Source organism: Phallusia mammillata, chromosome 4, assembly GCF_965637545.1.
Source record: "Phallusia mammillata chromosome 4, kaPhaMamm4.hap1.1, whole genome shotgun sequence".
Taxonomy (NCBI): Eukaryota; Metazoa; Chordata; class Ascidiacea; order Phlebobranchia; family Ascidiidae; genus Phallusia; species Phallusia mammillata.
The window spans coordinates 8,548,026-8,563,360 of record NC_137255.1 but is presented as its reverse complement, the minus strand read 5'-3'; the positions used below and the strand labels follow the sequence as shown (position 1 = coordinate 8,563,360).

The 15,335-nt window shown below is 39.4% G+C and overlaps 3 protein-coding genes, 9 non-coding genes and 1 pseudogene across 13 annotated transcripts; 7 read left to right on the top strand and 6 right to left on the bottom strand.

Annotated features, from left to right (window-relative positions):
• Positions 1-222: 222 nt before the first annotated feature.
• On the top strand, positions 223-295 carry Trnak-cuu (transfer RNA lysine (anticodon CUU)). The gene has a single exon. It is a non-coding gene; the product is annotated as a tRNA-Lys (tRNA).
• A 335-nt stretch (positions 296-630) lies between these two features.
• Trnap-ugg (transfer RNA proline (anticodon UGG)) lies at positions 631-702 on the bottom strand. Its single transcript has one exon. It is a non-coding gene; the product is annotated as a tRNA-Pro (tRNA).
• A 546-nt stretch (positions 703-1,248) lies between these two features.
• Positions 1,249-1,320, bottom strand: Trnap-ugg (transfer RNA proline (anticodon UGG)). The gene has a single exon. It is a non-coding gene; the product is annotated as a tRNA-Pro (tRNA).
• Positions 1,321-2,474: 1,154 nt separating this feature from the next.
• Positions 2,475-2,547, top strand: Trnak-cuu (transfer RNA lysine (anticodon CUU)). Its single transcript has one exon. It is a non-coding gene; the product is annotated as a tRNA-Lys (tRNA).
• A 770-nt stretch (positions 2,548-3,317) lies between these two features.
• On the top strand, positions 3,318-3,390 carry Trnak-cuu (transfer RNA lysine (anticodon CUU)). The gene has a single exon. It is a non-coding gene; the product is annotated as a tRNA-Lys (tRNA).
• A 336-nt stretch (positions 3,391-3,726) lies between these two features.
• Positions 3,727-3,798, bottom strand: Trnap-agg (transfer RNA proline (anticodon AGG)). The gene has a single exon. It is a non-coding gene; the product is annotated as a tRNA-Pro (tRNA).
• A 137-nt stretch (positions 3,799-3,935) lies between these two features.
• Positions 3,936-4,008, top strand: Trnak-cuu (transfer RNA lysine (anticodon CUU)). The gene has a single exon. It is a non-coding gene; the product is annotated as a tRNA-Lys (tRNA).
• Positions 4,009-5,022: 1,014 nt separating this feature from the next.
• On the bottom strand, positions 5,023-5,095 carry Trnak-cuu (transfer RNA lysine (anticodon CUU)). The gene has a single exon. It is a non-coding gene; the product is annotated as a tRNA-Lys (tRNA).
• A 523-nt stretch (positions 5,096-5,618) lies between these two features.
• Trnak-cuu (transfer RNA lysine (anticodon CUU)) lies at positions 5,619-5,691 on the top strand. The gene has a single exon. It is a non-coding gene; the product is annotated as a tRNA-Lys (tRNA).
• Positions 5,692-8,888: 3,197 nt separating this feature from the next.
• LOC145224184 (uncharacterized) lies at positions 8,889-11,160 on the top strand. The gene is made up of 7 exons (XM_080090628.1): positions 8,889-8,954; positions 9,066-9,140; positions 9,216-9,722; positions 9,793-10,062; positions 10,142-10,458; positions 10,524-10,883; positions 10,940-11,160. Exons 3-4 carry the CDS (start codon positions 9,387-9,389, stop codon positions 9,889-9,891), a joined length of 435 nt encoding a protein of 144 aa, XP_079946754.1. The 5' UTR covers positions 8,889-8,954; positions 9,066-9,140; positions 9,216-9,386; the 3' UTR covers positions 9,892-10,062; positions 10,142-10,458; positions 10,524-10,883; positions 10,940-11,160.
• On the top strand, positions 10,107-11,466 carry LOC145223408 (G2/M phase-specific E3 ubiquitin-protein ligase-like). The gene is made up of 5 exons (XM_080089836.1): positions 10,107-10,458; positions 10,524-10,592; positions 10,703-10,883; positions 10,940-11,160; positions 11,228-11,466. The coding sequence occupies exons 1-5, from the start codon at positions 10,107-10,109 to the stop codon at positions 11,464-11,466; spliced, it is 1,062 nt and encodes a 353-aa protein (XP_079945962.1).
• Positions 11,467-12,007: 541 nt separating this feature from the next.
• Positions 12,008-13,543, bottom strand: LOC145224182 (uncharacterized; annotated as a pseudogene). Its single transcript, XR_013859582.1, has 3 exons — positions 13,356-13,543; positions 13,129-13,280; positions 12,008-13,059 (listed from the first exon to the last, which is right to left on the bottom strand). The product of XR_013859582.1 is annotated as an uncharacterized LOC145224182 (transcript).
• Positions 13,544-13,751: 208 nt separating this feature from the next.
• On the bottom strand, positions 13,752-15,070 carry LOC145224183 (uncharacterized). The gene is made up of 4 exons (XM_080090627.1): positions 14,941-15,070; positions 14,622-14,871; positions 14,371-14,551; positions 13,752-14,181 (listed from the first exon to the last, which is right to left on the bottom strand). Exons 2-4 carry the CDS (start codon positions 14,790-14,792, stop codon positions 13,994-13,996), a joined length of 540 nt encoding a protein of 179 aa, XP_079946753.1. The 5' UTR covers positions 14,793-14,871; positions 14,941-15,070; the 3' UTR covers positions 13,752-13,993.
• Positions 15,071-15,335: the final 265 nt, after the last annotated feature.

Here is a 15,335-nt window from a genome sequence, read left to right as displayed (position 1 = left end):
TCTGTGACGCCCTTGGAAGATTGAAACGACGCACCAGGGCGTCGCGACGCACAGTTTGAGAACTACTGCCCTAGACCAACGAGCCGATGTGTCAACTGCACGTATAAACAAGAATTGTTTTAACCAGAAAGTTCGATCCTTTGCCATTATCATATGTTCACGCCTGTGTGATGTGTATTGCTTGGAAGGTTTACCCATTTTGAGTCGACTGCAACCTTGTGCGCCCGGCTAGCTCAGTCGGTAGAGCGTTGGACTCTTAATCCAACGGTCGTGGGTTCGAACCCCACGTTGGACGATAGTTTGTGCGAAGTATTAGATTGGATAAGAAAAATTTGCAGTTCCGATAAAGTGTCTGATTCGGCTTTTTTCAATTGTTTGGCATGATTTGTACCAAAGCATTTGACACAAAGACAACATTTTGTTTAAGTGGCAATTATATTGCATGTAACAAACAAACTGTTTAAAGATCGAAGTAAGAAACGTTGCGTTCACGCATTTAATTGTTTGTTCGTTTTTTTCAAATGATAGATTTGATTCTAACAAATGGAAGCGTGCGATATAAGACAGATTGTTTCGATAACCCAGTCATTCAAAATATACTTGTACGTTGCGACCAAAAGTGTTATAGAAGGGCTCGTCCGGGATTTGAACCCGGGACCTCTCGCACCCAAAGCGAGAATCATACCCCTAGACCAACGAGCCGATGTGTTAACTGCATGTATACATAAGGCTTGTTCAAAACAGAAAATTCGAACCTTTGCCATTGTCGTATGTTCACACCTATGTGATGTGTATTGCTTGGAAGGTTTACGCATTTTGAGTCGACTGTAACCTTGTGCGCCCGGCTAGCTCAGTCGGTAGAGCGTTGGACTTTAATCCAACGGTCGTGGGTTCGAGCCCCACGTTGGGCGATATTTTGTGCGAAGTATTAGATTGGATGAGACAGATTTGTAAATCAGGCAAACTAGCTGATTTGTAATTATTTTCAAGTGTTTGGCATGGCTTGTACCAAAGCATTTGACACGAAGACAACATTTTGTTTAAGTGGCAATTATATTGCATGTAACAAACAAACTGTTCAAAGATCGAAGTAAGAAACCTTGCGTTCACGCATTTAATTGTTGGTTTGTTTTTTCAAATGATAGATTTGATTGTAAGGCACGGAAGCGTACAATATAAGACAGACGTGTATCGATTACCCAGTCATTTAAAATGTACTTGTACGTTGCGACCAAAAGTGTTCTCGAAGGGCTCGTCCGGGATTTGAACCCGGGACCTCTCGCACCCAAAGCGAGAATCATACCCCTAGACCAACGAGCCGATGTGTTAACTGCATGTATACATAAGGCTTGTTCAAAACAGAAAGTTCGAACCTTTGCCATTGTCGTATGTTCACACCTATGTGATGTGTATTGCTTGGAAGGTTTACGCATTTTGAGTCGACTGCAACCTTGTGCGCCCGGCTAGCTCAGTCGGTAGAGCGTTGGACTCTTTTCAAGTGTTTGGCATGGCTTGTACCAAAGCATTTGACACGAAGACAACATTTTGTTTAAGTGGCAATTATATTGCATGTAACAAACAAACTGTTCAAAGATCGAAGTAAGAAACCTTGCGTTCACGCATTTAATTGTTGGTTTGTTTTTTCAAATGATAGATTTGATTGTAAGGCACGGAAGCGTACAATATAAGACAGACGTGTATCGATTACTGAGTCATTTAAAATGTACTTGTACGTTGCGACCAAAAGTGTTCTAGAAGGGGTCATCCGGGATTTGAACCCGGGACCTCTCCCACACCAAGCGAGAATCATACCCCTAGACCAACGAGCCGATGTGTTAACTGCATGTATACATAAGGCTTGCTCAAAACAGAAAGTTCGAACCTTTGCCATTGTCGTATGTTCACACCTATGTGATGTGTATTGCTTGGAAGGTTTACGCATTTTGAGTCGACTGCAACCTTGTGCGCCCGGCTAGCTCAGTCGGTAGAGCGTTGGACTCTTTTCAATTTTTGACATGGCTTGTACCAAAGCATTTGACACGAAGACAACATTTTGTTTAAATGGCAATTATATTGCTTGTAACAAACAAACTGTTCAAAGATCGAAGTAAGAAACCTTGCGCTCACGCATTTAATTGTTGGTTTGTTTTTTCAAATGATAGATTTGATTCTAAGGCACGGAAGCGTACAATATAAGACAGATGTGTATCGATTACTCAGTCATTTAAAATGTACTTGTACGTTGCGACCAAAAGTGTTCTAGAAGGGCTCGTCCGGGATTTGAACACGGGACCTCTCGCACACCAAGCGAGAATCATACCCCTAGACCAACGAGCTGATGTGTTAACTGCATGTATACATAAGGCTTGTTCAAAACAGAAAGTTCGAACCTTTGCCATTGTCGTATGTTCACACCTATGTGATGTGTATTGCTTGGAAGGTTTACGCATTTTGAGTCGACTGCAACCTTGTGCGCCCGACTAGCTCAGTCGGTAGAGCGTTGGACTCTTAATCCAACGGTCGTGGGTTCGAGCCCCACGTTGGGCGATATTTTGTGCGACGTATTAGATTGGATGAGACAGATTTGTAAATCAGGCAAACCAGCTGATTTGGATTTCTTTTCAAGTGTTTGGCATGGCTTGTACCAAAGCATTTGACACGAAGACAACATTTTGTTTAAGTGGCAATTATATTGCATTGAACAAACAAACTGTTCAAAGATCGAAGTAAGAAACCTTGCGTTAAGGCATTTAATTGTTGGTTTGTTTTTTCAAATGATAGATTTGATTGTAAGGCACGGAAGCGTACAATACAAGACAGACGTGTATCGATAACCCAGTCATTTAAAATGTACTTGTACGTTGCGACCAAAAGTGTTATAGAAGGGCTCGTCCGGGATTTGAACCCGGGACCTCTCGCACCCTAAGCGAGAATCATACCCCTAGACCAGTGGTTCTCAAACTTTTTGTTGTTGCGACGCCCCTGGAAAAGTTTTCTGGACTTGCGACGCACCAGGAAACAAAAGTTATTGAGGAAACTTGTTATTAAAGCTGTGTTTATTGATACAACAACAAAAAGCCACGAAACGAAACTATTCTGTGACGACCTTGGAAGATTGAAACGACGCACCAGGGCGTCGAGACGCACAGTTTGAGAACTACTGTCCTAGATCAACGAGCCGATGTGTCAACTGCACGTATAAACAAGAATTGTTTTAACCAGAAAGTTCGATCCTTTGCCATTGTCGTATGTTCAAGCCTATGTGATATGTATAGCTTGGAAGGTTTACGCATTTTGAGTCGACTGCAACCTTGTGCGCCCGGATAGCTCAGTCGGTAGAACGTTGGACTCTTAATCCAACGGTCGTGGGTTCGAGCCCCATGTTGGGCGATAGTTTGTGCGAAGTATTAGATTGGATAAGAAAAATTTGCAGTTCCGATAAAGTGTCTGATTTGGCTTTTTTTCAATTGTTTGGCAGGATTTGTACCAAAGCATTTGACACAAAGACAACATTTTGTTTAAGTGGCAATTATATTGCATTGAACAAACAAACTGTTTAAAGATCAAAGTAAGAAACGTTGCGTTCACGCATTTAATTGTTTGTTCGTTTTTTTCAAATGATAGATTTGATTCTAACAAATGGAAGCGTGCGATATAAGACAGATTGTTTCGATAACCCAGTCATTCAAAATATACTTGTACGTTGCGACCAAAAGTGTTATAGAAGGGCTCGTCCGCGATTTGAACCCGGGACCTCTCGCACCCTAAGCGAGAATCATACCCCTAGACCAACGAGCCGATGTGCTAACTGCATGTATACATAAGCCTTGTTCAAAACAGAAACTTCGAACCTTTGCCATTGTCGTATGTTCACACCTATGTGATGTGTATTGCTTGGAAGGTTTACGCATTTTGAGTCGACTGCAACTTTGTGCGCCCGGCTAGCTCAGTCGGTAGAGCGTTGGACTCTTAATCCAACGGTCGTGGGTTCGAGCCCCACGTTGGGCGATATTTTGTGCGAAGTATTAGATTGGATGAGACAGATTTGTAAATCAGGCAAACTAGCTGATTTGGAATCCTTTTCAAGTGTTTGGCATGGATTGTACCAAAGCATTTGACACGAAGACAACATTTTGTTTAAGTGGCAATTATATTGCATGTAACAAACAAACTGTTCAAAGATCGAAGTAAGAAACCTTGCGTTGACGCATTTAATTGTTGGTTTGTTTTTTCAAATGATAGATTTGATTGTAAGGCACGGAAGCGTACGATATAAGACAGACGTGTATCGATAACCCAGTCATTTAAAATGTGCTTGTACGTTGCGACCAAAAGTGTTCTCGAAGGGCTCGTCCGGGATTTGAACCCGGGACCTCTCGCACCCAAAGCGAGAATCATACCCCAAGACCAGTGGTTCTCAAACCTTTTTGGTTTTGCGACGCCCCTGGAAAAGTTTTCTCGACTTGCGACGCACCAGGAAACAAAAGTTATTGAGGAAACTTGTTATTAAAGCTGTGTTTATTGATACAACAACAAAAAGCCACGAAACGAAACTATTCTGTGACGACCTTGGAAGATTGAAACGACGCACCAGGGCGTCGCGACGCACAGTTTGAGAACTACTGGTCTAGGGGTATGATTCTCGCTTTGGGTGCGAGAGGTCCCGGGTTCAAATCCCGGACGAGCCCTTCTATAACACTTTTGGTCGCAACGTACAAGTATATTTTGAATGACTGGGTGATCGAAACAATCTGTCTTATATCGCACGCTTCCATTTGTTAGAATCAAATCTATCATTTGAAAAAAAACGAACAAACAATTAAATGCGTGAACGCAACGTTTCTTACTTTGATCTTTAAACAGTTTGTTTGTTCAATGCAATATAATTGCCACTTAAACAAAATGTTGTCTTTGTGTCAAATGCTTTGGTATAAATCATGCCAAACAATTGAAAAAAGCCAAATCAGCCACTTTATCGGAACTGCAAATTTTCCTTCCAATCTAATACTTCGCACAAACTATCGCCCAACGTGGGGTTCGAGCCCACGACCGTTGGATCAAGAGTCCAACGCTCTACCGACTGAGCTAGCCGGGCGCACAAGGTTGCAGTCGACACAAAATGGTAAACCTTCCAAGCAATACACATCACACAGGCGTGAACATACGATAATGGCAAAGGATCGAACTTTCTGGTTAAAACAATTCTTGTTTATACGTGCAGTTGACACATCGGCTCGTTGATCTAGGGCAGTAGTTCTCAAACTGTGCGTCGCGACGCCCTGGTGCGTCGTTTCAATCTTCCTAGGGCGTCACAGAATAGTTTCGTTTCGTGGCTTTTTGTTGTTGTATCAATAAACACAGCTTTAATAACAAGTTTCCTCAATAACTTTTGTTTCCTGGTGCGTCGCAAGTCCAGAAAACGTTTCCAGGGGCGTCGCAACAACAAAACGTTTGAGAACCACTGCCCTAGACCAACGAGCCGATGTGTTAACTGCACGTATAAACAAGAATTGTTTTAACCAGAAAGTCCTATCCTTTGCCATTATCGTATGTTCACACCTATGTGGTGTGTATTGTTTGGAAGGTTTACGCATTTTGAGTCGACTGCAACCTTGTGCGCCCGGCTAGCTCAGTCGGTAGAGCGTTGGACTCTTAATCCAACGGTCGTGGGTTCGAGCCCGACGTTGGGCGATATTTTGTGCGAAGTATTAGATTGGATAAGACAGATTTGTAAATCAGGCAAAGTAACTGATTTGGAATTCTTTTCAAGTGTTTGGTATGACTTGTACCAAAGCATTTGACACGAAGACAACATTTTGTTTAAGTGGCAATTATATTGCATGTAACAAACAAACTGTTCAAAGATCGAAGTAAGAAACGTTGCGTTCACGCATTTAATTGTTGGTTTGTTTTTTCAAATGATAGATTTGATTGTAAGGCACGGAAGCGTACAATATAAGACAGACGTGTATCGATTACCCAGTCATTTAAAATGTACTTGTACGTTGCGACCAAAAGTGTTATAGAAGGGCTCGTCCGGGATTTGAACCCGGGACCTCTCGCACCCAAAGCGAGAATCATACCCCTAGACCAGTGGTCTTCAACCTTTTTTATAGGCGACCCCAATTTAAGGGAAAATGAAATGAGAATTTACATGCGACCCCATTTTTTTCAACAATGAGAAAAGTGTTTTTAGTACCGTATTTTACGGACCATGAGGCGCAATTGAAATCCTTTTTTTTCCTCATAAATTGATCGTGCGCCTTATAAGTCGGTGCGCCTAATGTATGGATCAAGTAGTGCTTTATTGCCTACACTCCAACCAGTACCGATACTATTATACGGTAACCATGCTTTATATGGTAACCGATACTCCTTAAAATACGTTGCGTTCTATAGCCCGGTGCGCCTTATGTATGAACAAAACACTAATCAAAGCAATTTATTGACAGTGCGCCTTATAATCGGGTACGCTTTATGGTCCGTAAAATACGGTAATGCTGAATCGAAAGAACAATTACACAAACTGTACATAATTACAAACAAATATGGCGATACAAAAGTATTACGAAAAAAGTTTTTAAGGCGTTTCATTTAAAGACATAAACCCTATTTTCGGAACACAAACTTGTCAAATTGTTCAACATTTAATTTGCACTGTTAGTGAGATGGTTGCGCCTGTATACTGTCCACAAGTTTTTGAAGCCACTGCTTGACTTTGCAGAAGCTTGACCGTATGTCATGCTCCACTTCCAATCGATTACGATGTTTCGTTTATAAAACACTCATTGCACTAAATCCTGCTTCACACAGACACGTGGTTGAAAACGGGATTAGAAATTTTTTGTATAGTTGGGTACGTTGCATAAATAACTATTCACTCGTTCTGGAGTCACCTTACAAACTTACAGTGTTGAGTCATAATACACGTTGTCGAAACCCATTGTTACGCGATAAAGGCAATTTGTGTTTTTTCAATACCACGATTTAATTGCAACATGAGGTAGCAAGCTGAACCACAAAACAAGAGCAAAAGTTGCGATCTAAAAGAACATAATATTAGTTTCATTTTCTGTAATCCATTTTAAAATGCAATAAGTTAAATTCGGCAACTTATTGCGACCCCAGAAAAAGTTTGGGCGACCCCACTTGGGGTCGCGACCCATAGGTTGACGACCACTGCCCTAGACCAACGAGCCGATGTGCTAACTGCATGTATACATAAGGCTTGTTCAAAACAGAAAGTTCCCCAGTCAAAAATATTTCGTCGGCCCTTGTCAGAATTACCCTTTTAATTTGAGAGGCCCAATAACACATTTCGTTGATGTGCCAGTGATATATCCTCCATTCGGGACCGGAAAGGTAACATTGGGCCCATGTTAGATGATTATCAATGTGCCACACATAGCGTCCCGCACTTGGGCCCCTATTGGTTGCTGGGCAAACGTACGTCCCTTGCCTCTAACACTTACACAAAACAAGACAAATTGCATCAAATCGTTTAATAACGAAACCACACTTTGAAGAGTCACATCAAAAAGGGTCTGTTCACATAAAAATGAATATTTAGGAAAAAGGGTGAATCCAAACATAAGTCACAAAACTATGGGGCGCCGTTGTCGAATAAATTAAGTTGCCGCAAGATAGCTAAGTTGCAGCAAGATAGCTAACCTGCAACGAAACATAGCTAACTTGCAGCAAGTTAGCTAACTTGCAACGCTAAGTTGCGGCAAGATAGCTAACTTGCGACGCTAAGTTGCCGCAACTTAGCTAACTTGCAACGCTAAGTTGCGGCAAGATAGCTAACTTGCGACGCTAAGTTGCCGCAACTTAGCTAACTTGCGACGCTAAGTTGCGGCAAGATAGCTAACTTGCGACGCTAAGTTGCCGCAACTTAGCTAACTTGCGACGCTAAGTTGCGGCAAGATAGCTTTCTTGCGTCGCAAGTTACCCGGTGCATTGTGGGACATCTCCATACATTTAGATATGAATTTCCCACAATGCACCGGGTAACTTGCGACGCTAAGTTGCCGCAACTTAGCTAACTTGCGACGCTAAGTTGCCGCAACTTAGCTAACTTGCGACGCTAAGTTGCGGCAAGATAGCTAACTTGCGACGCTAAGTTGCCGCAACTTAGCTATCTTGCGTCGCTAAGTTGCCGCAACTTAGCTAACTTGCAACACTAAGTTGCGGCAACTTAGCTAACTTGCGACGCTAAGTTGCGGCAAGATAGCTAACTTGCGACGCTAAGTTGCGGCAAGATAGCTAACTTGCGACGCTAAGTTGCCGCAACTTAGCTAACTTGCGACGCTAAGTTGCGGCAACTTAGCTAACTTGCAACACTAAGTTGCGGCAACTTAGCTAACTTGCGACGCTAAGTTGCCGCAACTTAGCTAACTTGCAACGCTAAGTTGCGGCAAGATAGCTAACTTGCGACGCTAAGTTGCCGCAACTTAGCTAACTTGCGACGCTAAGTTGCGGCAAGATAGCTAACTTGCGACGCTAAGTTGCCGCAACTTAGCTAACTTGCGACGCTAAGTTGCCGCAACTTAGCTAACTTGCGACGCTAAGTTGCCGCAACTTAGCTAACTTGCAACACTAAGTTGCGGCAAGATAGCTATCTTGCGTCGCAAGTTACCCGGTGCATTGTGGGAAACTGAAACTGGTTCCAGCAACGTGGTTGTAATACCCGCGAAATATGATGTTTAATCCTTTTGCTCATTCATATCGTTTCATTGCACTTGAGTGCGTATGTATTCTGCTATAAATACATAATAATAGCGGTTTGGATTGTATGATGGAATCCAACGATAAATACGTGCAATTAGACTTGCAAGAAGTTGTAAATCAGTTGACTTCAGTTGTTACTACACTATCAAGGCAGAACTCTTACTGGACAATCAACTTCCAGGAGTGGACAGGTGCATCACCAGGGGACAAGGCAGACAAATAATGTATGTAAAATCACATGCTATAGATTGCTAAGCATGTTTGTATCTGTTTATACCTGGGGTTCCTGCGCCAAAATGCTTTTGCTTTATATGATATTTGTGATGTATTGGCAGAATCCAACTTTTGATAATGACAAAAATGAACCAAGTCATTCCACTCTAACCGATAGTGATGATGAATTTCAACCTGTAAGCTTGCATGTTTACTTTTGTATTTGGATACATGTAAAAAATATTATACATGGTTTTTGCCTGTTTCAATAGGAGCGAAAGAAAGTTTTCCGTCCATTTAATTCATACACAGGAAAAAGATACACACCAACTGCAATCAAAGGAGGTCGTAAACTATCTCTTAAAAATAAACAAAAACAACGGTACTGTTCAAGGACTGTGGTGTGCATACCACTTCAAGAGTTTTCCCAAACAATACAAATAATGAATGGTGAATGGTTTATGGCTATACCAAGATGCCAAAACAAATTAAAAACAATGGGTTTGCACCATGTTTTGCAAATTAACAATGCATGGAACATGACTGAAATGAAAACAGCAATCATCAACGCTTTTGGAGAATGCTTTTCACATTTTTCTGCTTTTGACTTCTTGGTGCACAAACCAGGCCTTAATTTACTGACAAAAGCAGCAGTGGATGATAACTTTATGTGGAATGCCAGAGCAGTGCTTGCATTAAATACTAAAAAAATATATATCTGCACAAAGGATCATCTTGCAATCAAAACTGTGGAAATTGCAATTAACCGTTGTGACATGGTATGTTAGTTTTACAATTGCCATTTATTCTTTTGTACATTAACCTAATATATTAAACTTCATTCTTTAGGAATGCAATGATACTTCCAACAGTTCAAAAGGCAATGTTTTAGAAGATACATCAAATGAATGTTCTGAAACCACTGCAGAATCTTCAATTTACAAGTAGAAAAAATACAGAAATACATAACAAATTTGCAAGTTAAATCTTTTTTCTGTAGTGAGTATGTCAATCTCATTGCGAGTTGCAATGAAGAATTTATTGTTCGAGTGATGACAGTGATGGGGACATCCAGCAGGCCATTCAAGAATCTTTGCTTGGAGAACCATCCATATCAGAGTCAGTTACATATGTATTTATATTTCCTTTAATTTTTGTCAATAATGTACACTGCCACCAACGAATATTTACATTGCAGGAAATCCGAAATCAATGTCACCGCAGAACAGTGCCTACAAACTTTGCAAGAACAAATTGATGAATCAGCTGTCAACAAGTTTCATGTTATTAGGTCAAACATATTAGATGGGGCTGTGCGAACTGTCAAACGCAAATTTTTTAAACCAATGGCCAGTATTAGTGTTGAGTTCAGTGATGAAAATGGCCAATTTGAAGGAGCAGTGGATGCTGGAGGTCCAACTAGAGAATTTTTGCGCCTGGTAATGCATGCAATCACGAACAGTATAATTTTCGAAGGAAAAGAAAATAAAAGATTTCTTACTCACAATCCGATAGGTAATACTTTAAATACTTAAACATTTTTTACAACATAGCATTTTCATGTGTATTCTTTTATCTAGCTGTTGCTAAAGATTTGTATTACATCTACGGAACTCTCATATCTCTCACACTACTGCATGGTGGCCCAGGTCCAAAATGTTTTTCTAAGCTTTTGTACAGTCAAATTCTAAATCTCCCGAGGGACTATATGGAGGCTCTAACGGATATGACTGATATTGGTTGTGAATATATTTCTCAGCTTTTATGCAGATACATGATGCAATATCCCTTGATGAACTGAATGATTGCTTGATGGATTCATTTAACTTTTTGAAATTAGCTGGTTGCCACACACATTGCACAAATTTAACGGGTAAAAATGAAATTATAAAGACTGCAATGAAGTTTTACACAGAAGGCAAGTCAGAACCACTTCACAGGTTTGTTACAATCAAAATTGTCATTTGCAAGTTCAATAAGGTTTGTTTATTTTTAGGTTTAGTTTAGGCCTAAACCAAACTGGCCTCTTGGAGCAAATGAAAAATACACCAAATGCATTTAAAATGCTTTTTATTGCAAATGACTGCAGTGATCCGCTTTCAGGAAATAAAATTATAGCAATGTTTTCCCCAAAATTATCTGAATCTGGAAGCAACAAAAGACATAGGGAAAACCTGGTGCTAAGCTGGTGGAGACACTTTGTAGATGAAGTGGGAGGTACTTTGACTAATATTTTGTTATATTGATTGTTGTGTGTATTATCTTAAAATATTTTTCATTACAGAAAAAGATTCTGAATGCTCGCTTCAAGGTATCTTAATTTTTGCCACTGGGGCAGATGAAATACCCCCATTAGGATTTTCACCACCACCTACTCTTCAATTTACTGAATTGTCTCATTTTCCCCTTGCAAATACATGTTCCAATATTTTAAGCATTCCATTGCAGCATGATGATTATGAAGCTTTTAAAAGTAAAATGGAATTTGGCATATGCAATTCACCCGGGTTTGGCCGAGTTTAAAGCATGAAAAAAAATATATCATTGTACTGAACCGTATATTGTATCTCATATGTGTCAATGAAAATGTACATGACCAAGCAATTTTAAAATTCTGCTACATTTATTTTTATATGAAGTTGCTTTACCTCTTGATTGTGATTATTTTAGCTACATGTAAGTGATTGTCCTTTTTTATCCACTACAAAACATATTTACACAACTTATTTTAATTGGATGTTGTGTCAATATTTCATTGTGAATTTCATGTCCTTTTGAATAACCAGGTTTTTAGTTTATTGCTGTTAAAAGTCACTGTAAAAAATCATGGCATTAGTATTTGTGTATCCTTAAACAAATGTATAATATACCTCTTCACTGTTCTGCTTGCAATGCCACACACTGTCACCTCATCACCTCGTGCCACTGTCCCTATTGTCATATTGCTTGCCACACTTATATTCCACCTGCTGCAGTGTCAGTTCCAAGCTCAAAGTATTATCCAATTTATTTCTTTTCACATTGCCATAATAAAAGCATTAAAAATCAGCACATGTGACAAAAATGAGCAGAAAAGAAAAAGCAGCATTTATTGTTCTGCAAGATAGTTGTTGACAAATCGAACAGCACATTTATATTTATCAATGTTGTCACTTTCTTGGGTTATTGAAGCAGCATTTATTGTTCTGCAAGATAGTTGTTGACAAATCGAACAGCACATTTATATTTATCAATGTTGTCACTTTCTTGGGTTATTGCTTCACTCAGGCTTTGTTTCACATCTTCTGGCAACTGTAACCAATCAGTATCCACATCAACATTGTTAGTACTGGGATATGTTATGTCATCAACTTCAATCTCATCACATGGGTTTAAGGCTTGAAGCTGCAATAGGTGACGGTTCATGTGAAAAAGTTGTAAAGGTGAATAATAGTTCTCAGTGGAGAGTAAATGATGGTTGGCACCTTCTACAAACTCTGCCAGTCTTTTATTTATGACATCTTTATATACAAAATGAACACAAAAAAGCTCTATCAAACTTGTAACATCCAAAAAGTTTGAATCCTCAAGGTATGTAAATTCATTGTGAAATCTCTGTTAAGTCTTTCAATTCGTTGGTTATGCACTGAACTTCCTGCAATCACACATTTACTGTTAAGTCTTCTTTCATACATATACCTCCAGACTTGAACATTTTCACCACCATAATCACTTCTTACTTTTAGTGGCAGGCCAAATTTTGCCACAGCATCTTCAAACAAATTCAATACAGTCCCTGACCTATTATTGTCAGCGCAGTGACAGTATGTAATTAACCTGCTGTACCCATCAATTGCAGCATGAATCACAAACTTCCATCGAATCAACTTGTGGGTACCATCTATATGCCAAATGTAATTCGGACAGGGAACAGAATATTTCCTTCTAGCAATTGTAGTCAGTTGCCGCGCTCTTATTCCCTCTTCATCAACTCTGTGCAAACTTTGCCGAAGCCTTTTTCTTTGAATTAAAATGCCCTGTGCTTTAAGATGTCCATTTACCATCACTTCACCAGATGAGGGATGTTTTTCTTTTAAATTTCTTAGTGTAGTGTCAAGTTCTTGATCCGAAATTGAGCTGGAAAAAAATAGATATAAGTAGTCCTTCACATAAGGGTAACCTTACTTATGTTTTAAAAAACAATACCTGTAAGTAGGTATGGACAGATTAGATTCATTTATCACTTTTTTCAGTGTTGGTCTTGAAATGTCAAGCAAGCGACAAATCACACTGGGTTTTATTCTCAGAGTTAAAAATTCTCTTAGGTGTTCCACATCAACATTCTTACGATGGCGTCCCTATATGCATAAAAAGTGAATAGTTTGAAAAGCTAATAAATTAAAATAGTTCAAAAACTACAAACAAATGCCTACCATTTCAGCTGTTCTTTTAAGTCTTCGTACAAGCCAAAAATGTGTGGGTATCGAAATTCCATTAAGCAGTCCATCGTATGACCACATGTACATGTGTTGCCGAAAATGAATGTACAACCACAATGCACCGGGTAACTTGCGACGCTAAGTTGCCGCAAGATAGCTATCTTGCCGCAACTTAGCGTTGCAAGTTAGCTAAGTTGCCGCAACTTAGCGTCGCAAGTTAGCTAAGTTGCGGCAACTTCGCGTCGCAAGATAACTTAACTTGCGGCAAGTTAGCTAACTTGCAACGCTAAGTTGCCGCAAGTTAGCTATCTTGCAAGTTTTTTGTTTGTTTTCAAAACGGCCTTAAGGCGCCGTTGTCGAAAAAATTAAGTTGCGGCAACTTAATTTTTTCGACAACGGCGCCCCATACAAAACTGCTATAAATGCTACACACTAAATGAAAGTATAATGGGTCAGGTAAGAAATTTAACGTTTTAGGGTCCTGTGGGTTACTTGCTCAAAATTTGCAAGAATTAAATTTATATAACGATTTATTACATACAAGAAGAAAACATTGAATCACCCATTCTTGACGGACAGTAAGGAACGAACTGGGTTACACAGAAAAACTACTGACAAAAACAACCTGTCAGTTAATTTTCTTCACAAGGCTCTGTATCCTCATCAGTGTCACTGTCATTTTCTTTCAGTGGAGTGGTGATGTTGTTTCTTCTTTCCTCCCTACCACCATCCCAATCTACTGCTCCAGCAAGGGTCACTTTGATGTCTTTTTCAACAATATTAATGGTGGCATGTTTGTACCCGGTAAATTGCAGCACATCTGCAAAAACAACACCTTATGCTATCATCAAACAAAACATATCAAGAAAATTATATTGAAGTCCATTAGCTTGATATGCTCTTTGTTTATATATTCCTATGTATCAGCCATCACTGTTATCTATCACGCTTCATAAAAAAAATCTTTGACAAATCCAAATCAAGTATACAACAAAAAAGGCATACTTACGAAGTAATAGTTCGTTAAGTTTATGTCCTTTGAAAACTTGCTTTGTATGTTGTCTTTTGGGACCAAGACCCGTCCATGAAAATTTCATGGCCAACTCACGAGTCATAAATAACCTAATAAAGCTTCTCACAGTGGACCTTAAGTTCTCTCTTTCAATTCTTTTAGCAATTTGCGCACAATCCTGCAAAACAAGAAACAATGCCAGAACAAACCCTTTACTGACAAAAAACTTAATTCTATATGGTACATACCTTGACATTTTCTAATAAAGTGTTCAGTTCATTATCATTTTTGGCTGGGCTAAAGGTCTGAAAATGTACTTCTTCCTGTTTGCTTGTAAATTCATCAAATTTTTTTTCCAATCGATTTGATGCACGCAATATTTGCGCCAATTGTGCATTTATTTGCACCATTTCATACATAATGTTGTCAGATTGGTCCTCTCTTCTGATTTTTTTCTTTTGGGGTGGATTTACTATTTCAGCTGGTTTCAAAAATGTTCTGAAACAAAAATACCTAATTACAAATACAAAAACAAAGCCAGCTGTAAAGATTTGCACTAAAGCTTACGGTTTGGAAGTTGAAGCACAGGTGCGCAAAAGAGGTGGTACTATGTTTCCTTCTTCTATCAATTGGCTTTCATCCGAGGAAGAAGGTACATCACTTATAGAATAAGCTTTTTTCAAGCAGCGGTCATATGACTCTGCAAATTGTAAGAGAGTAATTTTCATGTATTTTAATTGACAATAAAAACACATACTTGATTCACATAAGATTTGACAATTGTAAGTTTTCCAATCCCGGGGCAAACAACAGTTTCTCGCCATTTGTTGAACATCCCCCTCCTCAGGCCATTTGCACTTGGTTTCATCTAACATCCATTCTCTACAGACAACATCTGTAGAACCACATCCCACAAACTTAACACATACATACTTTTTCATGATTTTGTTTGCAGCAGTACT